Raw genomic sequence first — 27,790 nt, 5'->3', positions numbered from 1 at the left:
TTATTAAAAATTATTCTTTAATGAGTTTTCATAATTTTTAATTATTAAAATTTTAAAATAAATGCTTTGAAATTAATTTTTTTAAATATATATATAAATATCTAAAATGATATTTTCTTCATAAAATAGGTTTGAGTTTTAGATAGAGGTTTGATTATTTAGTTATCAACCTTAAATAATAAAGTTAGGTTGTAGTATTTCTTTTTCCTATCATATGATGGTTATTGCAACTCATACTAATATTTAATGTAGTTAATTATATTCTTAAACATTTTCAAATCCAAACGGAATCATACTATTTTATCAAAAAGAAAACTGTGTTTACAACGTATAATTTGATTTAAAAAAAAAAAAAAAAGACCTTTTAGATTAATTGAAGACAGGCATTTAACCTCATTATCAATTTATTTTAGAAAAAAATAATTTTGAATTTTTTTAAATAACAGAAACCATTTAATTTAACAAAAAAAATCATTTAAAAAATTAGAAAAAATCCCTAATTCAAATAGAAAGCGGTTTCACATCTTTTAATTTATTTTAATCTTTCCTTTTCTTTTCAATTACCCTCTAATTTCTTACACTTTCTAGTGTACGAAACACCGCAAGCAATCACTAAACATCGAAACAAATATATATAGAGAGAAATTAATAATTGGTTCTAGAATAAAAAATTTTCACGATGTGAAAACAATAAAACTCAACATATATAAATAAACAATTCCCCTAATGCATAAATTCACTTACGTACTTTTCATATAAAATCTTATAACACGCTTAATTTTTATTTTAATCTATTAAACATTTCAACTTATAAAATTTTATTCATTAAATGTTTCAATTATAAAAATTACTTTATCGAACATTCGAATTTGTAAAATTAGCTCAATACAACACTTACTCATATGATAAGGGATAGCCTTTTTTTTTTTTTTCTCTAACTATCCGAAATTCGAACCCGAATTCACGTCATGCAGACCCACAAAGAGGAGAGATAAAGCTCCTTATGAGTGTTTAAACTGACTTTATATTCTATAGGCATGATCATGGTTCCAGAATTACCGATTTTAATTTCAAAACCATTGGTTCCAATTATAAAAAGAGTGAAATTAGAACCGAACTGCTTTTAGACGGCTTTAAAAAGATTTCAGAATCACTAATTTCGGTTCTATTCTGATTTGGAACTAAAATTAAATAATCTTCTTAAAGCTTTTTGAATTTTTATTTTTTTAGATTTTATAGCTTGAACAAGTAGTAATAATAATAATAAATAGTACTACTGTACCATGGAGTGCCTAGATCAAGTGGCACTGGACTTATTTTTGCTTAATCGGACCCTGGGAATGCAGCAACGTTAAATACTGTATGGGAAGAGAGAACCGACCTTCGGGGTCCTATACTCAAAAAGATAAATAGTACTATCGAAACATTAAATCAAATTTAATTTAATGTAAAATGTTAAAAATTTATAATAAAACAAAAAATAATATTGAGAATTTATTTAAACATAATTTTTCAGGATTTCAAACTGGAACTATTGGTTTTAAAATAAACCTGTTGGTTTCAATCTTAAAAAATAAAGAACCAGTATCGAGAACTGAAACCATTGGTTTTAAAATAAAATTGTCTGTTCCAATCTAAAAAAATAAAAAACCGGTATTGAGTTGTAAATATATGATTTCAGTCGCAATTTAAAAATAAGAACCGTTAACTATAGTTTGATGCAAATTTTGAAATAATTCAATTTTGATTCTGTTTAGATTTGAAACCATGGTTCAAACTCGAGACATCTAATTAAAAGAGTTGAGATTTTTTTTTTCTTTTAATAACATTATTAAAAACTATTATGATTGCATCTGAGGGGTTAAGGGATCCATAAGATCGTGAGTTCGAGCCATCTTTCAATGCAAAATCCTCATAGGCCAGCTCCATGCCTTTTGGAGCAAACATAAAATATTCAGATTATATATAGTGTTAAACGGACATAGGTTTGAATCCTCCGTGATTAAAAAAAAGTAACTCTTATCATTAAGAGAATTTGAATTGAGATATCTCATTATCCATATTATTATCTCATTCACATCATTGGTTCTTCATTTTTTATTTTATTTTAATTAAAGAAATAGAAATATTTAAACATAAACAGAAGTAGTGTACAGTAGGTTGGTTCATTTATGACCAACTAAAAAAACTGTGAAAGAAATTGTGATTTTGAGTCTTGTTTATCTTATCACTGTTGAATTAACTCTTTGATCATGAACCTCGTGTTGCAGAGGCAATGTCATTTAGGGTCGACAACTGCATCATTTACAGTTTGAATCTGACTCATTGCAATTGGTGCAAGCTTTTCACAAGGGTAAGGAGCATACATCGATAGTGGCAGAATGTAAATATATTTATAAAAAGATTAGCGAATAAAGTTGCTCACCTTCTTGCAATTTAAACATATTCTTCATTTGATTTTAGGGAGCGAGGTTCTGTCCCTCATAATTCTATTGCTCATGTAATCTTTGACGAATTTGTTTAATGAATTTCTACCATTTACCTTAAAATAAAAAGTAAAATAACTTAAACCAAAACAAAATATAGCCAACATTAAAATTCAAGAAAAAATGATAAGAATACATTTCTGACAACTTGAAATTAGGTTTGTAATTTCATTATTTGTTATTCTTGAATTTTTGTCTTCTAATGAAATATGATTAAAAATATATAAATCAAAAAATAAATATATAGCATTAATTAGGTTTCTCTTTTAAATTGACCCCTATTAATCTATTTTGGCCTAGCACTTGTGTTCATTCCATTTTCTTGTTTTCTTGTAGATATTCTCTTTTAAATTGACCTCCTCTTCATCTATTTTGGCCTAGCACTTGTAACTCTTCCACTATTTTTTTTTTTTTTTTTTTTTTGAAAAGTTATGTACTTTTTAAATTTCACTCATAGATTCAAGCCTCATCTTTATTGGATGTTACTTTTGGAGCTAGCTAAGCAGACTACCGAACAATAAAGAGATGAATTGAATGTGAACGTGATTAGCAAAAAAAATGACTAGGAGCTTGTACGAAAAGAAGTGGTTGATGCTATGAATAACTTGGAGCCTAATTTATGAGCAGGATCAAATCAGGACGGACAATAGTTGGCTCAAGACTAGGCTAGGCAAGAGAATCACCCTAATATAGCCATTTATGATGTACCCCCAAATTGAAGGGTTTTTTTTTTTTTTATATATATATGTATATATTTTTTTCTCTAATGAAATTTCATATTTCTTTTTCTAAAGGCCTTTGATTTTGAGTTCTCTAACTCATTTTTATCTTGAGCTTACTTAGGCTCAGATTTTAAATGTTGCACACGCTAATTTTAGAGCTTCTGCCATTTTGCTTTGTACTTTTATTTCCTTTTTGTTTAAAAGTTAGTATAATATGAACGGACAAGTTAGTATAAGTGAGATGATAAATTATAATCAGTAACTTCTTTATTCTTTTTTTTTGTGAATCGTTTTCCGCAACATCAATTGCTCAAGCATATCGTGTTTTGGATGTATAATTTGTCCAAGTGAAGTGTAGTCTACTGAATCTTGTGGGTGATTGTCTTTTTACGAAATCGTCATTCTTCCTTTCTTGTGGAGCTTTGGTATGTGCTTACTGGATTTTTCAAGCCTCATCTAGTCGAGCATAGTTGTTTGCTCTAGACATTAATTTTGCAAAAGAAAGCGGAGGATCAATATTAATGGAATCAAACAGTTTTCCTTACCTACAATTTTTTGACATTACGCAAATGACCACTTCTGTATTTAGGTCCTTAATTTGCATAGTCAATTTTTGAAATTTATTAAGGTACTCCTTGAGTAATTCTCCATCAGCCCTTTTTAAATCAATCAGGTCTGATGAGATCTTTTTACTTGGAATACGTGTGACAAACTGACTATTAAAGGCAAAAGCTAGTTGAACAAGGATGCAATTGATCATGTTTTGAGCATTTGGTACCACTCATGTGTTGGTCCCTTCAAAATTGCTGAAAATGCTCGACATAATAGAGCATCTGTAGTTGTCCGAATGTGCATTATTGTCTACAAGTTAGCTATGTTACTTCTTGGATCTGTTGTGCCATCATATTTTAAAATGCTAGCATCTTGAATTTTGATGAAAAAGATATTGTCAGCACCTCCCGTGATAATGGAGAGACAATTCTGAGTCCATAATCACTACTATTTCCTACCACTCTATATTCTTTAAGGATCTCTCTGATTCTTGCTTGGAAATTTTCTTTGCTCACCTCTTTTGGAACATTTGTAGTGTTCCTGATATATGTTGTTTCTGTCTTCCAAGACGACTCAATTTCTTCTACCATATATGCTCGCTCTTCCTCTTCTCTAACAACCCGTCTCCCATTTCATAGCGAATATTCTTTGTGCTGGAAAGGTTGAGACAAAGGCTGAGAGTACATAAACCGCTCCAAAATTGATGCAAAATTATTATAGGCTTCTGCTAAGACTTTTTCCACTTGTGGATATGTTACGGGTGGAGGATTGGAAGCAGATGGGGTATCATTCTGGGTGTGATCATTTGGATTGACTACTTTGAAGTTAGGTTTGGAGTAGACTCTATTCCTGTATTTTGAGCACCATTGGGCAGATCCTGCGACTCATTGGATGTCATTTCTGAGATGATTTTGGGAGAAAGAGATTGAATAACTTAGGTGTGTTCCATGCTCACAGCACCAAATTGATAGAAGTAAAATATGAATATTCAGAAATTGCTTTTACATGTAATATGTCTTCAATGGGATGTGATACAAACATTTATATTGTGCTTCCTATTGTAATTGAAGATGTAAATATCGAATAAAAATCCCGGTCATAAATGTCAAATCAGAATCTTGGGCATTAATTACATGGTTAAATAATTCTTTGACCAAATTTTACCATTATTTAAACTGATTTGAGTAACCCTCGGTCCATTTAATTGTTCATTCCATTTTATCAATTGCTCCTATCACTGAACAAATTAAAAAGAGTAGGTAAAATTGAAAAAGAATGTAGACTTTAGTATATTATTAGCAATATCTTAATTTTTTGTTACCTTGAAGTCGTATACGGAGATTGTCATTCTTATTAGATATTGACACACATCCATACACACATATAATGACAGAGCTAGAAAGTAAAGTTAAGGGGAGTTAAAAAAAGATTTAAGAATTAAGGGAGAAAAATTTGAAAAAAATTTATTATTTTAAAGGGTAAAATAAAAATTTTCAATATTTTATATTATATATCTTGTTATTTGGGTTAAAAATAACACTGTAGATGATAAAGGGATGCTTATTTTCTTTTTTAAACTATTTTGATATTCGAAGTCTATTAGCACAACTATTATAAATTAGCAAATATAAATTTTTCAAAAATTAGAGATGCCATTAAAATATATAAAAAAATTTAGAATAAAATAAACCTAATTAAATATCTTTCTACTACGAGTATTGTCATTTTTATTTGCAAAAAAAAAAAAAAAAAAATCAAAACCATAAAGAATTGTCTGTTGAAATGGGAAAACCTTTCAATTTATCTTTATACCATGGTTCTAATTAAATATTGAAAACTAGTCATTTTCTAAAAAAATTTTTGCTGTTAGAAAAACAATAATTATCATTTACTTTACAATTTTGTAATATAAGACTTGCAAAAAAATATAGATAATTTTGGATACTTTACATACTAATATTTAATTAAAAAATAAAAATAAAAATAATAATTAAGGTCTTGTAGCTCAGTTGGTTAGAGCGTTGATCTTATGAGCCGAAGGTCGCGGGTTCGAGCCCCACCAGGACCATAGGCATTATTGATATTTCTAGCTAGTCTTTTGTTTAAATGGCTTTATAATTTTTTATCATGCAAAAATAATTATAATAATGAATGATAGAAAATAAAACATTGGTAAAAGATTGTTGTTACTAAAATAATAATAATTAAATTGAATCAGTAAAAATAATTTAGCTTGAATAATTTAATTCATCGAATGTTTAGCCTTATTTAATATGGATAAGAACGGCAATAAGACCGGTTGAAAATGATATTGTAATTTTCATTTTCCCTTAGCAATTACGGTAGAAAACAACATGTTAAAGTGAAATTGATCTCCAAGTTGCGTGTGTCATTGAATGAAAATATTTTCTAAAAAAAAAAAATGAAATGAGTCTTTTTTTTTATCGTTGAGTTATTTAAAAAGAATTTCTTTTAAATTTCTGTTCTTATTTCCATTGAGTTATATAAGTTTTTCATTCTTTAGGTTTTTATTCCACTGATTTCTCTTAGTCTTTTTTTTTATTCCTTTTAACATTCTTTAAGTCACTACATGGTCTTTTGTTTATATCTCTATTTTTTTTTTTCTCGAGAAGGTTTATATCTCCATTTGATTGATCATATATGTAATTATTATCTTCATAATTATCATAAATAGCTTAAGATTTACGTTAATTTACAATAATCACTACATAACTATAGATCCTTCACCTTTAATTAAAAAATTATGTAAAAGTTTGTCATATTTAAATTTTCACATTAAATCAATAATTCAATATATATTCATAACCAATTTGATTTAGTTAAAAGTATGCTTCTTCTTTGCTGGGACCTTCGACTTATAATTCTCCTCCTATCAATCTCTCTACTTGCTTGATTATAATTTAGCTGGTGTAACTTATTTACGCTTACTTTAGTTAGTTTCTTTTAATATATTTATTGTATATATATAAAAAATAAAATTATATGTATGACTTGACAATAAATATCAGATTTCTCCCTAGCAATAAAAAGCAACTTACACATTCCATCTAGATTGGTGGTCTTTCCAACACCTGATTCCATGCCTTATTGGAGTTGACTGATGACCTTCCATAAGATCAAACAGCAGCTTCAGCTTAGTTGGGTAGTCAGTTATAAGAGTTTGTAGGGGAAGTGTAAATGTCCTTTATATATATATCTGGCATTTCTTATATTGCACTTCAACTTCTTATAACTACTTAGCCACCCATCTTCACAAACCCATCACCACACAACACCCAAAAAAAAACATGTGTCAGTGTTGCTGCTTCTCTGGTATGTTTGTTACCATTTTCTTATTTTGGTAATCACTTTTTTTTTTTTTATTCTATGTATATATAGTATTAGAGTCCATATATCCTTGTGAATGAGTTCTTTTAGGGTTACTAAAAGTAAATTTTTAATAATCAAAATTTTGGGAGTAAAATTTGTATTTGTAATGTATTTTTTATTCCACTTGGATCAAATTATTGTTTTGATGATGCTGCTAGTAGCGAAGTCAAGACACGAAGTTTTATTTTTTATTTTTATTTACTTAATTTAAACTTTTAAAGATTTTTCTGCTAATCTTTCTGAATTTAGATGTTCGAAAGTTTATCCTTTAATTTTAATTTCTTGATTCGATTTTGGATATTACAAGACAAATTTCGACTGATCTTTTTTTTTTTTTTAAATATGTTTAATTTGCAATGCTATAATGCAATATATGTTTATTTTGGTCATTACACTAAACAACAGCATCTTGATCTATACGAAATGGGTTCAGGAGGCTGTTTTAGGTCAATAATTAGCCTGAGGAAAGCCAAGGAAGACAGGTCCAAAAAAGTAAAAGTAAGTACAATTATTGAAATTTCCAATTTTTCCTTCTCCAATTCCAATTCAGCTATTTAGAGTGCTTAATCAGAATTGCAACTCAATCTCATGAAATCTAATTTTAGTACCATTGAACTGAAGCTAAACAAATCATGGGTAATTATATAATTGCAATTTTAGTCTAATTTTGGTCTTGCTTCTATTTGAGACAGGTACATTCAGATGCTGAAAAAACAAATGGGGCAGAGGAAAGTTCTAACAGTCACATAGAGTCAAATATTCCTGTTGTTAATGGCACAACAGAGGTTAACAATGGTGTGCCTGAGATTTCTTCAGAACATAAAGCTGCTATTCGGATTCAAACTGCTTTTCGTGCATATTTGGTAAATTTCATTAAGGTCCATATAATTCTAAATAAATCTTTTTTAGGGGTAAACATGAATGTCATTTTCTTTTCTTTTTTTTTTTTGAGTATTGGGGAGGGAGATTCGAATCTAGTTCTATTATCAGATCATATATAGATTTATTACCAGGCTATGCTTTGGAGCGCAATGCCATTTCCTTTTCATCTGATGTTAAAGTAGGAAAGAGCAATTGCAAAAATGGGAGGAGTTTGGTTTAGTTATTTCATGCAGCTATAGCTTACTTGTAAGCAGCAATTAGGGTAGATGAGTTTAGTAAAGATTTTAATTACCCCATAGATATTGAATTCCATGAATATAATAATTATAGTTTTACTAGTCATTTTATTTTTTAACAGCAATTATTACTAAAATTTTATCAAATATTCAGGATTCATTAGTTAACAATTACCAGGAACCACTCTCATCTATCAAATATCATAAATAATTAAACCAAATAAGCCCTTAATAACAATGCACAATTTTATAGCCTGAATACATAATTTAACCTTTGAAATTTAATAAAAAATCTTATGGTACCTTGAACTTTAAAATCGACCTTATAACATCCAAAACTTTTTTTTTTGTAATAATCCCACACCTCATCACAATCGAAATAACAAATTTTTAAGTTTTTGGCTTTCATATGCAAAATATTGATTTGATATGTGGTTAATACAACTTTTGAAACAATAATTTTCACTTTTTTCTATTATCCGATAAGGGATTAATCGATTTAATTTTATAAGTTAAAGTGTTCAATGTGTAAATTAAAATGTTTAAGAGATATGATTTTATCAATTGAAGTGTTTAATAGATCAAAGTGAAAGTTGAAGGTGCTATAAGATTTTTCATAAAAAATACATGGGTGAATTTATGATTTAGCCGAATTTTATAGTATGGTCTGGTCATTTTCAGGCAAAGAAAACGATGAGTCGTTTCAAAGGAGCAGTAAGATTTAATGTATTGATTCAAGGCAACGACACTCAAAAGCAAGCATCAAGCACATTGAATCATATACATTCATGGAGCAACATACAAGCTCAAATTAGGGCTCGAAGACACCATATGGTAACAGAAGGAAGGATTAAGCAAAAGAAATTGGAAAATCAGATCAAACTTGAGGCTAAGCTTCAAGAACTTGAGGTACCAATAACTCTTACCTACTTTGCTTTATGGCTTCTTGGGTTCCTTTTTTAGTTAAACATAAGCACAGTTGCTAGAGGATGTCTTCAATGATTCAATTTTTATAAGAACATAAAACCTCAACAGAAAAATTCTGGCTGCCTTCAATGGGTTCATTTTGCTTGTACTAACAAAGAAAATAAGCAGGATGGGGTTTCAATTAGTCTCAATCCAACTATTATAGACTCAGCAAACTGAAATTTTATAAGATAAAACAGAATTATAGGGTACAAAATGCACAAATTTTTAGCTATTTTTAAATTAACTCTGTTAGCTACTAATAATAAAGTTCTATGTCTGGTCTATACGAGTATTTGTAATTTTTAATATTATTATTAATGAATCATATTTTCAAAAAAAATGAACTAAAAATTTTTAATTTTTTTTCTATTAAATTTAAAATCGAACCAAATTAATTTATTTGGTCGGATTGGGTTGCTCATGCTCAAACCTATCAACATGAGTGTGCAAGGGAAAAGTGGATCAGTGGAGCCCATTAATAATCAATGAGCCTGGCCCATATTGGGCAGAGTAGTAGCTGTTTAGCCAAACTGCCATTGATACAAGTGGGACATGTCATCTGGTGAGCCTATTGGCAATTATTTTTGTTCCTTTTGGCAGAAAATTAATTTTTTGACACAAGTGGGAAATGTATATTATTTTTATGAAAAAATTACTGTAGGGTTTAAGTGGTCTGCAAAATATAATTAGTTTGTATTTATATTTTTAAAAATATATCGATTTTTTCTATATTTTGCTTCCATTATATTACTAGGTCTTTTATTTTTTTGTCAATGAAAAAAATAGAAGTTAAAAGGAGAGATTTAAAATTTTAATATTGAAAAATTACATTATTGTCCTTATGGTTTAAAAACTACAATTAGTCGTTTCTATGTTTTTTAAATATATACCAGAGGTAAGAAGAGATAAATTGATGTTATGAACTCTTAAATAAGGATAATATACGCAGGAATATTACAGTATATACTCGGTAATTTATTATGCAGTCGTTATATTATAATGGAATACATCTCAAGAACCATTGTTATCTTATTCGTAATGGTTTGTTTTTATAGGAAGAGTGGTGTGGAGGCTCTGAAACCATGGAAGAAATCCTTTCAAGGTTACAACAGAGAGAAGAAGCAGCGGTTAAGCGCGAACGAGCTATGGCATACGCCTTCTCGCATCAGGTCTAATATAACAATTATTTGCATTTCTTATTTGCGACTCGTTTGGTCTAAACTTAAATTTTGAGAAAAAAAAGTTTTATATTTTGAATTATTTTTTCTTTGCAAAAATGACAGTATGATCCATATGATTTAAAAAATACAATTAGTCAATCTTTGTGTATTAGGAAACAGAATAAAATTTTTTTATAGTTTACTTCTGTCAAATTATAAGATCATTTCGTCCAACTTTAGTATTTTTTTTCTCAAGTAGTGAAACACCTCTTTTTATCTTTTCTTATTTTTGGTAGACTAATTGTATTTTTCAAACAACAAGACTATATTGTAATTTTTTTTAGTATCTGACCTCTGTGTTTTCTTGTTGATTTAACTGAAAAAATATAAAAATTGGACAGAAAAACCTAAAAGTATAAAAGAAGCAAAATATAGGGACAAATTGCTATATTTTTAAAAAGATAAAAGATGAACTCTTATTTCGCAAACCGGAAGAAGCATACTATAATTTTCCTTTTTCTAAAATCAACTTTAGAATTGTAGAAATAATGTGACAATGATTTTGCAGTGGAGAGCCAATCCTACACAGTATCTAGGACAGGCTTATTACAGCATTGGCAAGGAAAATTGGGGTTGGAGTTGGAAGGAGCGTTGGATAGCTGCTCGCCCGTGGGAGATTCGAGTTCATGCTCTGCCTAACAACACAAAGAAAGGCCATACTAGCCAATTAAGCAAACCAGAAGTGAGAGTAACTCTCACTATCAAACCAACCATGTCAAATGGGAAGGGAGCTCCTAAAGCTAAAAGATTGTCCAGCTCCAACATAGCTCTTGATCATGAACCTACCCAAGAACAAGAAGCCAATTCTGCAGTAGTTAGCTCATCTCAGGCACCGAATCCAAGTTAATAGATTATAGCTTACCAAATTTCTATGAACTCATTCTGTTCTGTGGTTTTTCTTTTCTGTTTTTTTTTTTTTTTTTTTCTTTTTCTTTTTGGGAGGTTGGGTGTGAATTTTGGATGCTGCGTGTAAATAAGGCAATAGACCTTTAAACACTGTTTGATTTGATCTGGGTTCGTGATTATTACACTAGAAATGCATTTAATTACATTGCAAGTATCCAACGAGGTCTTTAACCGAGAACTTTATTGAACACTTTGCAATATTGCTTTCATGTCGGTCAAGTTTGGAGTATTCGATCGTGATGAATCGGTTAACATGTAATATGTACGTTCAAAGATGGAAAATGGATCAATGGGTGAAAAATCGAGGCATAGAGCACCAAACCATAGCAGGAAATGTTTCAACTGTCATCTTTATATTTTTTTATTACTAATGCATTAAATTAAACACAAAGTGAGACCCAACTATCCTGTCCCATTATGAATTAATTATCCCAAGTCATTGTTTTATAAATAGGCAAAAAAACAACTAGAACACAGCAAGATCCTGCATCTCTAAACCCATGAAAGTCTGCATTTTTCTGGAAAAAAAATCACTAATTAAATATCCATAGTTAGCATATTCATCTAGCGGGCGCCGTATCCTCAGCAAGCTATATATACTAAACTTAGGATTATAAACTACTAATTAGTGATTAATCCATGCTAAAAAATATGCATAGTTTGATTAGTGTCTGACCTTATGATGCCTTTTATCGACAAGGATACTAATTTACCAATCTGGTATAAAGTAGCAGCCAGCATATATAAAAGTAAATGTCACAATCCCAATTGAAGCCAAGAGTTTCACTTTTATATTTTGGTGGTTTTCTCCCAGACAAAGAAAAAAAGAAAAAGAAAAAATTCCAGCTAGACTGGAGAAAGATTTTTATGAAGGGAATTAGATTTACAGGTATGTGTATGGTGGGGGACCAAAGGAAAAACAGGTGGCAAAGTAGCACAATTTTGGTGGTATCCATCTGTGTATTCTTCCATAATTGAGCTTTGTTTGTGTTCATCCCCATTCCACTTTCATGGTTGTTCCTGAAGATGTACTCCACTTAGCCCCACTTGGTCTACCTGCCGCTAAATTTATCTAAACTTACTGTACCATAGTCACAGACCATGACCTTTAGATTCTTTCACTACCTGATCTTAATGTAAAGGGCAAATCTGCAGCACTTGTTTTTCAACTCCCATCCTCCACTTATCTTTAAACCCCTGCCTAGATTGCTGGTCGCAGTTAGCTAACAATTAGATATTGATTGTTGGCCGTTAGCCACTTGAAGCACCATTGCCAACAACTAGAAATATCAGTATTTAATATCTTAAATGCCTGTTTGTTTAGATTGCTCGTCCCCTTCGCTAACAGTTAGATATATTAGCATTCGATATCTTTAAAGCCTATTAGATTGCTCGTTGCAGCTAGATATTGACGACTGAGAAACTAATTATTGACCACTGGCTTGCTGTGGGTGAGTTGTAAGGCCTATCACAAATCGTTAGCAATCAAACTAAACATTGAATTGCTAGCAATCAAAAGATGTAATATTCTTGAAATAACAATATCAAGAACTCATAAAGGGATGCATAGAGAATCCAGAACAGCAGTAACTTTGGTAATACACTAACGAGTACTTTCCTAACATGGGTTTTAGGATCTATGTTTTACTTAAACTGTCATATCTCTAGTTCTCTCACATTCAAGTCTAAGCAAAGCATAGAAAAATAGAATAAAGGATGAAAAAGAGCTGAATTAATGAAATCCAATTTCTATTATCAATCCATGCCCAAAAGCTAGCACTGTAGATAGAAAATGACTAGTGGTTAAATGCTCCCAGAAATGTGAGCAATGATAGAGATGTTAAAAATTGGTTATTCTTTCAATTCTTTTTGCAGAATTTAGGAAGTTGTTGAGGCAGAAAAAATCAGTAAAGCAACAAACAAAAACAATCACATTTGAGGAACTCTCTTTTTCATTTGCATGAAAACAAATTGACCATTTCTATACAAAGGAAAACACCCAGTTCTTTGTTTTGATAAAAAAGAAAGCAACAACTAGCTTTAAATCAAATTTTGTAGAGGTAGGCATTAAGGCAATTACTTCTGCAAAATTTCTATATTTGCTGATCTCAGTTTGCCTTTTTTTGTGATAATTTTTATTGAAATAATGCCAGATTATGCCTACCAGGTCTGCTCTATTAAGGAAAAAATAGGACTGTCTGTCATTAAAGCAAAACAGTTCTGCTTCTATCAGTTGACTCTACAAATGGAATCAAAAATAATAATAACTGAACATCCATCAACATACAAAAGCATTACTAACAACATAAACACACATGAAGCCAAATCCAATGCAAAAATTCAAACAAAGTTGAGCTCTGAAAGCTCACTTAAACATGGAAAATGAGAACAGAGTACTAGAAAGCAGGATAATAGAATAGAAAGCTAAAACAAACAAACCCGGAATCGAAAAACCTGAAAAAATCCTACTCAGATCTTTCTCTTCCCATCGTATTTGCCATTGATCCATTTTAGATGAACCAAAATCTCTCTCCTCTTAAATTCATCTTCTTTACTCTACACAAGTCCCTGCATAATAAAAACAATGAACGACATTGAAATGAATAACTAGATTTTAAGAAATATATGAATTTGAGAAATGGGTTTAAGAGTAATACCTGTTAGAGGTGAGATTTTTGGATATTCAATGGCGAGAATCAGAGGAAGCAGAGGACGGCTTGTTGTGAATGCTGTCGTGCTCCTCTTCTTCGCCTTGAATTCGTGCTGGAACTCGAAACCCGGAGAATCCGCCAATAGAGGCAGCGAATCCTGATATTGGTGATGGTTGTTGATGGATTTGTGGAATTTGGTGGTGATGATGATGATCGGAAGTGATTGATGGATCTATCCAAGCACGAACTGAAGGCGTGTTACTGGACTGAAGGGGTCCCCTCTGAGAAAAAAACTGGTTTTGCCCGAATAACGGCTGCAAAAGTGGCGGTGACAACACCGTTTGTGGTGGCACTGATGTGTTGAAGATAAACCCACCATTGCTAACACCACCGCCAATACCAGTATCAGCTGCACCGCCAGCATTCCAAGCTACCATTCTCTGGAATCTGCTAATTTCTGCTGGATGGCGATGGTGGTGCTCGGACCACCCAGCAGAAGGCCCATCAAATCCGATTTGATTTCCCGTTGTTCCAGACAAGAACAGTTGCTGTTCACCACCGTGATGATGTGGTGGTGGCGGTTGCTGGTGGTGCTGCAAAAGAATTGGTTCTTGAAATGACTGCAGCGAAAGCCGCAGATCTTGATTTTGACTACTGGTTCTTGATAGCAAATCCGGCGGGTAGCTCTGAAACTGTATAGAAGCGGAGGACGTCTCCGCCGATGCACCCATCGGAAAAAATGACTTAATTGTATCTGCAATGGCGTCCGAGTCTAATGATGGCGGCAAAAAACTATAAGTATTACTGGGATTTTCTTGCAGATGTTGATGTTCCATATTTTGAACATCACTGCCCACGGTTGAAGTTGTTGTCGCATTTCCTGCTATTGTTCTAGTATTGCCTCCACTAGAACCTCCAAGAACAGCAAGATTTTCCATCGAAAATTGATAATCTCTCTCATCACTAATTTGGTCTTGTTGAGTGGTGGTTCTAGTGGTGGCAACAGTAGTAGGAGTCCATGGGGGCAGTTCTGCAAGCTCATCTATGGCGGCTTTGGCTTTCTTGATTAACCAATCTACGGCTTTACTAGGACGGTCATAGCCAAGGCGGTCCTGCACATCATAGAACTGAATTGCAGTATTGGCTGATAGCCGGACACGACGGTCTCTCGGGCCTTTGGCCGTGCAAACTTTGCTGTGACGGTCTTTTCTTCCGGTGGAGCGAACAATGTGACCTCCTTGGACTTCCACTATTTCTCCTCCCGTGTTTCTTGCTCCAAGCCTTGATGATGTTGCTGCTTGGCGGTGGCTTTCTCCCATTTTCCTTGCATATTCGATGCTCTGCTCCGGCAAAGTTGAAGAAGATGACAAGTAAGATCGCTTCTTGGGTGGCTGTAATGGAGGCTGGAGTTGTTGTAAATCTAATCTTTGATAAAAAGATGGGCTTTGATGATCTTGTTGAACAAGAAATGGTAATTGGTGATGATAGAAATGTGGTTGTTGTTTCGGAAGCTCTTGTTGTTCTTCTTCTTCCTCTTCTACATGCCTTGAGTTTAGTACTGTTTCTTGATTTTCTTGTTCTTGTTGTTGCTGCTGTTGATGATGTTGATAATGGTGAAGAAGGTGGTGACTATGATGATTCCTTTGAGGATCCAGACTCAAGCCCTTTTTCTGTTCCAGCTTATAACAAAGGGCACTTTTGCTTTAGTAGGTGGTAGTTGTTTCTTTACTACTCTGTTTTTGATTCTGCTCTTTCCTAATCTCTTCTTGTTGCTTGTGCAACTGCTGCCACCACTCTGTTTCCTGTTTCTGTTCCTCCTGTTGCCTCTTCCAAAAGGTCCTGCCATTCAATTTTTCCACTTCCATCACACCTTCAAAACTCCACCACCCAAAAAGAAAAACCCAAAAAAAAAAAAACCTTCCACCTCTATTTGCAGCCTAACCCATTTCTTCGCTCCTCTCTCTCTCTTCTTGGGGTCTAATAATTAGATTTCTTTCCTTCTTTTTCTTATCTAGTACAAGAAGAATTAAAAATGGTTTTCTTAACCAACAGCCACCAGACTTGTGGAGCCAAGAAGAAAAAAACTCTAAAAACACAATTTCTCTAAAAGGGTAATCAAGTTGAGAAATTTCCTAAAGCAATTTCCATGCTTTCTTGTATTGAGAGATGAGAAGTTGGGGATTGTGCTAGAGAAAGAGTAAATATAGGGTACTATACTATAGGATCAGGAAAAGAAGAAGGAGGTCTTGATTATGATGACAGTGGTAATGAGGATAATAGTAGTGTTTGGCCAGAGAAGAGATTAAAGATCTCTGTGATCTCATCACTGCCTCTCTGCCTCTACTGCTGCTTCTGCTGTTCTTTGTACTATACACTCTCCTACTGCCCAATACAAAACAACATCAATCCAAAAACTAAATCAAAAAAAATTATAAAAAAAAGTCCTCTCTCTCACCATTTGTTTCACATTTTTTTTTTTTATAATTTGAATGTTTTCTTTTTTTTCTCTCTCTCTCATTCAGTTCTTTTCAGATTTTTACTACTTAGCTAGCAGTTAGAATATATATAGCTGGTTATAGTTCTGATGGGAGAGAGAGTTTCTTGATGCTTTTGATATATAGATTAGATCCTTTATATGCCACCACCCACACCTCTTTGAAAGTGACCCTCCTTCACAGCTTTTTCTCTGCTCTCCCTTTCTCTCTCTATATGTATACATGTATTGCTTCGCTTAAAAGAAACAACACATCATTTTCTTTCTTTCTTTCCCTCAATTTCCTTCTCCCAACCTATCTTTTTCTGGTTTCTTGGATTTTTGTACATGGCATCTTACAAGGGGATGTGTCCTTTTTCTTTCTTTCTTTTCTTTTTTTTTTTTTTTCCCTTATTTTTATTAGGCAACATGAATATGATATAAATGTTATTTAGTACATAGTTTTGTGTATGTTCTTGTTTTGCTAGTCATTTCCATCACTCATTCACTATTTTTACATTCAATGATGATTTTTTGCCTTCTCACTGTATAAAATCACCATTAACCTTTTGGTTTCATCACGTGCCAATCCAACTTTAGATTGAACTACAAAACCCCTTTCTGTTTAATTAATTAGTAGACTGGTAAATCATTCATAAACAAATTGGAGAAAGGACATCTCTGTTTTTTATTGATTTGAAATTTGAAGGATTAAGATATTTGTGCAAAATTCAAGAACAAAAGAATGAAAATGGAATGTAATTAAGTGGGTAAATATAATTATGTCGCTAGATTATATTTAACATTAATTTCTAAAAATTAGTCCAAATGCTATGTTACAGAACTGCTTTTTAAGTAGCATTTAATGCACTATATTACATAACAGTTTTTTTAAGCAGTATTTAGTTTTTTGACCAATCAAAAAATTAAAAATTACCTAAAAAGCTGTTGCCGAAAACAATCATAATAAATTGATAACGAATTAAAATGGACTCAAACTTAACTTACAGAACAAACATGTATTCAATTAAGAAAAAAAATTAAAAAAAACAACTCGGTTAATACATGAATTTATCCCAGCTGAGTTTGTGACTTTTACATACAAGTTATTATTGCATAAAAAATAATAAAAAATATGATAAGATGTAATATGATAATAATTTTATGTGGATGATGAGGTTAATTTAAAGCCTAATTCTCTCTATAAATAGAATTATCTTATGTGCCAAAAAATAGTACTCCTTTCGTTCTTTTTATATGGACAAATTTTTATTTTTTGATAACATTAGAAAAAAAACCAATGTGAAAATCTCATATTATCTTTGTCTTATTCTTTGTAAAAATTTTATTATGGAGATTATCAAGGTCATGACTCACAAAAGTGTAGATGGACATTAAATGTGAAGGAAATTTGGTGATAGAGTTGTCATTCTCTAAATTTACATTGGAAAAATAAATACGGTCCAATTAAGAAAATTGTGCACAGATTGAAATGGAATTTGAGTTTTAAAATTACACAAAATTTAGAAATGGAGCAAAGTTAAGAGTTGTGATTCTACATTTTGGGTCATTTTTTGTGAAGTTACTCCATATTTAAATTCTTTGACGGTTACTCAAGTTTGTTGGACGAAATAGTCCTTTTTACACAACTTATACAAAGAAGGATCAATAATAAGTTTTCCTCAAAGGCTATAGCATAACTTTTTTTCTTTTTTTTTTTTGCGCTCATTTGACTTTCAGTCCAATTTATGATTTATGTGCACATTTTGTAGGACATGCTATTATATTTGTCCAAATTTGTGAGCAGTCAGTTTATAAATTGGATCCAATTTTTTTAGGAAGCCAACGTATTTATCAAAATTTCAACTAAGGATGCAAAATTGAGTTTCAAAATTTTGAATTTTTATTCCCTAATCAAATCTCTTAATATTCCATTTTTTTTAAGAAGACAATGCATTTATTGCATTATTTAACCAAGAAACATTATTAAAGGCAATTTTACATTTTAGAGGAGGAGTTAATGTGATATAGAAGTATATGAGGGGAAAAAAAAAAGGAAAAATATGATTTCTTAAACTGATTTTTTAATCTTGTGAAAACGCAGTTGTCTCAATATAAAAAGAAAGAAGGGAGTAATATTTTTTTTCTTTGATTATTAACTATGTGGTTTGGCATGATTATGATAGATTGATTTTTCAATTGATGGAGAAGTCCACTAAAATGAGTCAATTCTACTAATCAGAATGACTTCTCTCCACTTATAATTGGTTTATTTATGCTACTTAAATCTAGGTATTAGCAAATTGTAAAAATTGTAAATCATTATGAAGTCTTTCCACGCTTCTTTGAAAATCTAACTTCTTTCTTTTGTCAAGCTAAGAAATAGTCTACTCCCAAGGAAATTAAGATCATTTTCCATAAATTGAGACATATGATGCAAAATTTCTCTCTTGGAATAATTACACAATGAAATGAAAGCTTTGGTTCCCATTTCACATTTAGAAATTGATGTAGGAACATTAGGTTAATTGAATCTAAGAAATACACCCTCACTTTGATAAGAAGTGGCACAATTTTAATTTTTTTAAAATATAGTAAATTACTACTTTTATCTTTATTTTTTAGTATCTAAGTAAATATTAATTATTTAGAAAATTGATAAAAGGATAATTTAGTGAATTGTATTTTTTTTTTTTTTTAGGACTGACATGATTCAATGATTTCTCTTTTAGGAGATGATTTTTTTTTTTTTATGCTATTAAAAATTGAACACTTTCAATGGAACCGAGGTTACATGTATCAACAAGATCAAAGATTGATAAAAATAAAATAAAATAAAACAGATTTTATATAGTAAGTTGTAAGGATAAGTAAAATTCATTAAATCAGTAGAACCAAATTGGTCAGTTTGATTTAAATTTGTTTCTATTTTATAGAAAATTAAAATTCTTTCAATTTGCTTCAATTTTTTATGATGTAAAAAAAAATTAAAAATCATAAAATTAAATTGATTTAATCCAAAAAGTTAAGTCAAACCCAAAAATGAGACTTACACAAACTTGTTCAATTCAGTTCTAAAAAAATTTGATTTCTGATAGATTGAGAAAAATCTATCCATAGCCAGAGAGAAAAGGAACCTTTCACCTGTAAGCTGCAGCTACTCTGATGCTTTAGTAAGTACAATAATAAATAATCGTAATTGAATAAATATTATGTTGTATATTGTCAATTTAATCTCCTTTATACAGAGGTACAAAGAATTAGAGAAAATTATGAATGAAATTTCCTAATTCTATAAAGAAAGATTATATGCGAAATATAATTTTTAGTCCATGAAATATAATTAGGTCTTAAATATAAATTACAGTTAAATACCTAATAATGATTTGATTTCCTTTAAAGAAAAATCAATTAATATAAACATCAATATTAGGAGTAACCTAATCCGTCCAAAAACTTGTACTTTAAAATTCTATTTGGCTCATCAATCCGATGATTTATCCAAAAACCCAACCCTAAAGTCAGTCTAGGACGAGTCAAGTGGCTCTACAGTCACATCAAAACATATAAATTTGCATTAGATTGTCAATATATAAATGGCTCATTGAGTCATGGCTGTCAAATATCATGTGGGATATAGTTGCCTACAGGGTGTCATGGTCGAACCACCACTTTTATTTTGAAGGACTCAAATATTTAATTATTAATAATTTCAATTAAATTTTATATCTGAAACATATTAATAAACCTAATAATTTGTTTGTTACTTTAAAATTTTCTGAATGGACTTAAATACAAAGTATTTTACAGATTATATATATATATTTGGAAGAAAATGATCTTTTTATATATCTCAAATATGTAGTCCCCATCGCCTCTAATAATACAATACCTTTAATCAAATAAGGCAACGAATTAAAAGAGGTAAAAGAAAGAAAATGATGGTGGAGCTTTTGATGAATGGTCAAAAGGTGTGCGGCTTGATTTCCTTCACGATATATGTGATGAATGGAAAAAGAGTGAAGATGTAACAAGTCAGCAACACGCAGCAAAACCGAAGGATCTGCTCTAATCCATTGTGCCCGTGAGTAACTAGATCCAGACAATCCATTTCCACCTGAATGAGATAAAAACCTTTATCAATACTCCAGGAGAGCTCCCAAATCAAAACCTCAAGTTCTGCTATATGTATAAATGCGTAGTTATAAATCCCATTTGTCTATTTATATATATAGAGAGAATATGATTATCTTTTCATTAGAAAAAGAATTAAAACTGTTATTTTACTTTATATTTTTTAAATTAACGTGTACCAATTAGCTGTACACTCAATTTAATAGTACTTTTAATTTTTATTTAACACTCATTTGTTAAATTTAAAGAGAAAAAGATATGCCAAGAGTCAATTGTTTGTGCTAAATTTTAAATATTAAATTTGAATCAATAAGTTTATAGAGTTCAATGATTAAAAAATAGTATATGTTATCCCGAGGGGTGAGATGGGATGACAATGCTCTTTTCTCTCTTAATTAGAGATTTCGATTAATCGGGCCAGTGGATTTCGAACATCGGACAGTTAAAAAAAAAAAAAAAGTATATGTTGTTTGTATGAGGCAATTTTGTCTTTTCATCCAATAATTTACATAGCTTATTGAATTAGCTAAAAAAGAATTTTTTTTTTTTATTCAGATAAAATTTAACTTGCATATCCAGATTAGCGGATTATTAATTCAACTCAAGCAAATAAGTTTAATTCATTATTGTATGCAATATGATACTTTTGGCTTTCTGGAAAATGAAATATATTATTATTATTATTATTATTATTATTATGAATATTTAAATATCACCATCATTTTGAAAATATATTTTTACATTTTTCACTATGCTACATACTTAATTTTAGTTTGTTTAGTTTAATTGCGCTTAATATAAATTCTTTCATACTTATTTAAATAATTAATCATTTAAAATAATTGAGTACATTCATAAATTTTGAAATATTTAATTTTTCTTTTTTGGAATAGAATGAAAATTATATTCATAGATAAAAATTACATTTTAATTCTTCATAATATGATCATGACGTCAATAAATTTGAAATTATAAAAGCATTAAATATATTTGAATACTGTTACCTGTTTCTATTATTCTCCAATGAATAGGAGAAAATGTTTCTATTACCTGTTTCTATCATTCTCTAATAACAAGGATCGTTTAAAGTTAACTTTAATAAGGATATAATAGACAATTTAAAAATTAACTATAATATAAAAAAAGTAAGTAAATTATATTTTGGAACAAATCAAAATAGAAAGATTGACTATCTTTGGACGAAATGACTATAAAAAAAGAACCAATATCGATAAAGTAATAACTGCAAATTCCTAAAAAGGTAACAAAAATAGCATGAAATACTAACAAAATTAAACTAAACCAAATTGGATTATAGATCTAGCAAAATATAAATTTATTGAAACAAGAGAACTACAAAGAAAGGAAAATTACGAGAAACAACCCTGTTTCATTCAAATTTTTAAATACTTGGTTATTTCAAAATGATTATGTGAACATATTCTCAAATTATATAGAATCATAAATTTATAGTAAAATTCAAACTATTTATGAGTAAGAATCCAAACTGAAATTTCAAAAGCATGTAATAAAGAATCTTTCTATTCTTTAGTATTCAACTTATGCTCTCCTTCTTGTATAAACATAAAGCTTATGATTAGAGAATGTAATGTTTGTCGATAAATAACCAAAATTTCATTTAATTAATATCCCTTTATTATTACTTGCATAAAAAATAAAAAAAAAGATGTTACCCCCTAAGGAACAAAGGTCAAACTTCAAGTCAGGTTTGAATTTAAACATGGCCCTCCATACACGATTTGTCGTTCTTTATGCTCACCAAATCAGATAAAAAAGCTAAAACAAAAATATTAATTAAGGGGTACAAGTAGCATTCCCAAAGTTAAAAAATGCAAATAGCACTTTTAAAAAATTCGCAAATAGCGTCCTCAATTAATTGATTAATTAAGGGATAAGGGAGGTGAGGCTTTGGCATCATCAAGGCAAGACTTCATCGACGGGTGTTCCTGGAAAGAAAAAAGAAAAGGGTTTTTTAATGGATGAATCTTTTGGAGAATGTAGAGGATTCATTTATAATCAAACCGCATGGGTTCTGGCCACGTATCCCAATGTCGTCGTCTCTCTTTCCGATTTTGGTAAATACATGCTGCACACGAGGCACCCTTTTAAGCCTAATGTCCATAAACTTACCGTTAGAAAATTATGATAGCACGTGCAAACGGTTGATTAGGTTTAAAATTAATGTTTTATTTGAATGGATGTAAAATATCGGTGATAGAGAGTGAATTTATTGGGATTATCAAAATCTCTTATGAGATGAAAATATGAAGAAATTTATCCCTCTTTGGCCTTATTTTCACTCTATTTTGGAAGAAAAATGAATAGTAGTGTCATTTTACTTGGAGGAAAATAAACAATCATTTTACGGACCAGAGTAACATTGTGGCTATATAACACGGGTAGAAGTAGCCATTCTCTTTGCATAACATTCATTAAATTAGTTATAATCTTTGTGGTGGAGAGGTTCTCTACATCCTACGATAGATAAAAGATCAATCAGACCACACATCACTAGCAAAATTAAATCTAATTCATCAAAGTAAAAAAGACCGAATACATTTTTAACTTTAAGTTTTGCAATATTAATAAACGCTCTCTCTCTCTCTAAATACGGTAATGGAAGGAACAAATGCAGCCATAAAAATTAACTAAAAATCCAGTTCCTTAAGGCAAATCAAACTACTGAATACAGCAAAATTGTGAATTACAGTAAAGAGGAAATGTCATTGATGGCGCTTGTCGAGACAACAATAGAACAAGAAAAGACTTGCGGATAGCAAGCATCAGAGCCCTAAAAATTATAGCTTTTTCAATTACAATGCTCAAAAGTAGAAACTATAAATGACAATTTTGTGAAATGACAAGTTTATGCTATGCATTTTAACCTAATATTTGATAAACGATAATTTCAATATTTTACCATTGCCCCATTAAAGAAAAGAAAATTACTGACTCTGTCGTTAGATTTTGATTTTTTAAAAATGAGTGGAATGGAGGCGGTGGAAGAGCTTATAAATCTATATAAAAAAAGGTTTAGCGAGATTTGATGGTTCTATTAATGCAATTGAGGCTTTGGAGGAGTTGCTAGAGGATATTTTTTGGATTCATAATTCCAAATGAAATGGCGAAGGAGGTTTATGGGTTTATACATTGAATACAGATCCATCATCTTCGAGATAAAGCACAAGCTTCTAGTTAATTATAGCTCAACACTTTGCATCTATCTCCCTCTCTTTCTTTGTTTATTATTCTGTTTAATAGGTGGATTGAAATAGAAATACGAGGAGGTTTAATTGATATCCCCATGCTCCACAAAACTAGGGAAGCCAAAAATGGAATAATCTAAATTTTGAAAGGAGAAATGTGATTAGTAAATGTAGAGTATGTTGGGCAAAATTAGTTATTTTGATAGTTGTTTTATGTTTTAGTCGCGTTTAGTTGTTAACTGTTTAAGTAGTTTTTCATAAAATGTTAAAAGCAAAACGTTATATAAGTTAATTTTTTATAAAACGCTACTCTAACATTTAAAAACTAATTTAAATACTATATTACCAAACACTATAATGGTTTGTGCCCGGTAATAACTTTTCAAGTAGATTTTAGTATTTTGACTAAATGCTATTTTATTATAGTGTTCGGTAACATAGCGTTTGAACTAGCTTTTAGAGGTTAAGGTTGCGTTTTATCAAAATTTAATCTATGTAACGTTTAGCTTTTAACATTTTATGAAAAGCTACTCAAACAGCTATCAGTTCCAAAACAGTTAATTTTGTCAAACAGACCTAACAAATAGAATTTAGCGTTTTTACATGCTAGCTTTTAGAAGTTAAGGTAGCGTTTTATAAAAAGTTAATACATGTAACATTCAACTTTTAATGTTATCAAAAGATACTCAAACAACTAACAATCAAACGCTACTAAAACACCTAACAACTATCAAAACACAACGAAACGTTTTATGATTAATTTTTCTTTCAATTTGTTGGCCTCTATATATGCTTTCTAAAACACAAGTATTGTTTAGGCTTCTATAAGAGCTATGTTGAAGCATAAAAGAATCAAATAGCTTATATCACTGTCTAAAAGCTTGTTTCAATACATAACCATATAATGATTTTATTCAATAAACAAACATCATCTTCTTTGCCTTCAATTCCAAAACCCTCGGATTGTTGCCTGTAAATTTCCTCTTAATGTCACCGTGGAAGAAGATGCATGGTCTTAGCATTCGCTTGTTCTAGCTTTAAATTACATATATGGCTAGTAAAACAAGTACTCCTTCCGTTCGCAAATACTTGTCACATTTGGATATTTCATTTCCTTTAAGAAAACTATTCAATAAATTAAGAAATTACAATACGATTCAGGTGGTTTGTGAATATAACTAGTCTGTCTCTGTCTTTTAAAAAATAGACTAAAACGTCCTTATAGTTTACTTTCGTTAGACTATAAAGTCCTTTCATCCAATTTTTACATCTTTTACGTTAAATGCTTTATAAAATGACGAAAATATCCCTCTTATTTTAAAAACACAGGGACAGACTAATTGTATTTTTCAAATCATAGGGACTGCACTATAATTTTTTTACTATTATATTTTAATATCTCTCATTTGGCCTCTGTATTTTCTTGTTGACTTAACGGAAAAGATGCAAAAATTGGACAAAATGACTTAATTGTGTAACAGAAGCAAAATATAGAGACACATTAATATATTTTAAAAAAGACAGAGACAGACTAGTTGTATTTCGAAAAATATATGAATCGTACTATAATTTTTTCAATAAATTATTGAGTGAATTTATTATATTATCTTTAATTTATAAAATCCAAAAGATAAAAATGGAAAAACTAATTTATTATTTATTAAATATACGAATGCGATGTGTATTTGGAAACGGAAAGGAGTAAGATACAAATAAAGCTCAGTTTAGTAATAGGTAAAAAAAAAAAAAAAAAAAAAAAATTAGTATTAAAGTCAATTCCATAAACTTGACTATTGTATGTACAATATTGAACAGCTGGAATAGCTTCCTTTCCCCGTTTAAAACCTATAACCTTATTGTCTGTCTCTAAGAGGTAGTACCATTCTTATGGAGAGATTCCATTCTTCTGGCATAGCAACAAACCACTTAATTTAATTATCACAAGGAATAGCTTCAACATGAATTCTGATAGGTCTTATTTTTATAGTATTTTTAATATAATTTTTATTAGAATTTTTAGTGTTTTTAATGACTTTAATTAGTTTTTGTTTAAATTTATTTATATTTTTAATTTTCTTTGATTCTTGATAAGGTTGATTTGAAAGGTTTTTAGCAAGAAAATAAACTAAATTTGCATAAAAAAATTTGGAGTTGAAATATGAAGATAAAAGCTCAATATGGCTAAGTAAGTGAAGTATACGGCGTGGTCATCCATGTCAGGCGCCACGGCTGTGTCTGACGCCACGGCCGTGTCTCCAAGAAAGCTAAAAATTCCAGTATGCCTAATTTAATTATTTAGCCCGTTTAGATTTGAAGCTTGGGTGTGTCTTGTGCATGGACCTGTAATGGAATAATATAAGACTTACCTTGTTTGAGTTCCAGTCTTATTTAGTCAAAGAAGACTCCTAATTGAGAAGAAACATAACACAAAATCAGTTTCCTACTCAAATAATATTTCTTCCTAATTAGGCCAATCAGTTTCCTATTCGGTTTCAAAGACATCTCACGAAGCCTATATAAAGAGAAATCTCTACACTAAAAGCGAAGATTCACATCACATTCATTATTCCATATTCTTTTCTTTACATCGTTTCTCTTTACAAGACTTCAAGCAATCAAGTTGGAGATCAAGATTCAAGGAAGTGCTACAAGCCAATTGTCGACTAGTTTTTATTTTTAAACTCTCTTCTTGTTTTATTTTCAATATTCATGTTGATTATGAAAATATTTACAAGTTTATTTGATTTTAATTTATTTACTATGTCGAACTAAATTCATGTACTAGAGATTTGATGTAGCTTAATTTCGATTCCAATTTATATTATTAGATTTACTTTTCTGTGTTCAAAGTATAATTTATTACTGAACTTAATGCTTCCAGACAGAGTTTCTCTCCTAAATTGATTTATTTCATTAATCACTATCAGGAGAATATTTTTTATATGAAAAAAGTAATTAATTACATGAGAATAATAATTTAATGCGGAAGCTATTTGGTTTGACTCATGGGGGTTTACATAAGTTAACGACCTTAGGTTATGAATTTATAAACAAACTATAAAACTTAATGATTTAATTCATGTTTGATTGCGCTATTGGAAGATAGGTAATTAGACCAGGTTAAAATAACTAACAATACATCGGGAGAGCTTGTTAGCATTTTAGAGTTGTTTCTCCTACTTGAACAATTAAAATTGATTATCAAACTAATAAAATAAATTGAATAGAATTAAACAAAGTCATAATCCCTAATAGCTTTTAATCGTTGATTTCTTTTCAACAATTAGTTGCTTGAGTTCTTTTCATTGCTTTATTTTATTTTTTTTTATATTTAAAATTATTCTCTTTCTTGTTGTTTGAATAATGGTAGGTCTAACACAATTTTGGTACTTGGTATACAATCTTCGTGGGACAATACTCTACTTACTCTTTATTACTTGTTTACAATTTCGTACACTTGCGAAAAAGCTTGTCAAACTCTGTGTCATTTATGAAATAACAATTACCATGCTATTAAATGGTTTGTTATTTACCTACGGATTGTAGTTCAGTTGGCAATACAGACTGGATATGTGGGAAGAGCTTTTTGGTTCGATCCACTAAATGCACCTGCAGAAAGGGACAAAGAGCCTTAATTGTGATTAAACTCCAAGTCGGATTGAACAGTTCCTAGTAATACAGTCCAGATAGCAGTGGTTTACACCAAATAAAAAAAGGTTTGTTATTTATAAATGGTTAAAATATAATTAGATCTCTAAAGTATGTTCAAATTAATACTTAAGCATCTCAACTAAAATAATCGAAAATTCAGAATTTATAAACTTAATATGGTCGAATTTTCAAAGAAACCAAATCGAGTTCAATTTAGTCTTTCCATCAGAACCAAATAGCACGCTGAGGGAGATTTCTCATGGGTGAAATGTAACTTTTTTTGAGAGAAAA

General features: G+C 30.4%; 2 protein-coding genes and 1 non-coding gene across 6 annotated transcripts; 2 read left to right on the top strand and 1 right to left on the bottom strand.

Moving 5' to 3' along the window:
• Positions 1 to 5,754: 5,754 nt before the first annotated feature.
• On the top strand, positions 5,755 to 5,828 carry TRNAI-UAU (transfer RNA isoleucine (anticodon UAU)). Its single transcript has one exon. It is a non-coding gene; the product is annotated as a tRNA-Ile (tRNA).
• Positions 5,829 to 6,994: 1,166 nt separating this feature from the next.
• LOC105635749 (protein IQ-DOMAIN 10) lies at positions 6,995 to 11,517 on the top strand. 4 transcript variants are annotated; one of them, XM_089723918.1, is made up of 6 exons: positions 6,995 to 7,093; positions 7,584 to 7,648; positions 7,843 to 8,028; positions 8,950 to 9,177; positions 10,293 to 10,406; positions 10,966 to 11,517. In XM_089723918.1, exons 1-6 carry the CDS (start codon positions 7,069 to 7,071, stop codon positions 11,302 to 11,304), a joined length of 957 nt encoding a protein of 318 aa, XP_089580044.1. In that variant the 5' UTR covers positions 6,995 to 7,068; the 3' UTR covers positions 11,305 to 11,517. The 4 variants fall into 4 exon arrangements, with proteins under 4 accessions (XP_089580044.1, XP_012074225.2, XP_089580043.1 ...); XM_012218835.4 differs by having other exon boundaries at positions 6,999 to 7,093; positions 7,843 to 8,013; XM_089723917.1 differs by having other exon boundaries at positions 7,045 to 7,093; positions 7,556 to 7,648.
• A 2,162-nt stretch (positions 11,518 to 13,679) lies between these two features.
• LOC105635738 (transcription factor TCP3) lies at positions 13,680 to 16,779 on the bottom strand. The gene is made up of 2 exons (XM_012218825.3): positions 14,021 to 16,779; positions 13,680 to 13,931 (listed from the first exon to the last, which is right to left on the bottom strand). Exon 1 carries the CDS (start codon positions 15,331 to 15,333, stop codon positions 14,047 to 14,049), a length of 1,287 nt encoding a protein of 428 aa, XP_012074215.1. The 5' UTR covers positions 15,334 to 16,779; the 3' UTR covers positions 13,680 to 13,931; positions 14,021 to 14,046.
• Positions 16,780 to 27,790: the final 11,011 nt, after the last annotated feature.

Source organism: Jatropha curcas, chromosome 7 (assembly GCF_041381405.1).
Source record: "Jatropha curcas cultivar XTBG-Jc1 chromosome 7, XTBG_Jcur_1.0, whole genome shotgun sequence".
Classification (NCBI taxonomy): Eukaryota; Viridiplantae; Streptophyta; class Magnoliopsida; order Malpighiales; family Euphorbiaceae; genus Jatropha; species Jatropha curcas.
The sequence above is the reverse complement of the archived record's forward strand: the minus strand, read 5'-3'. Positions and strand labels throughout refer to the sequence as shown.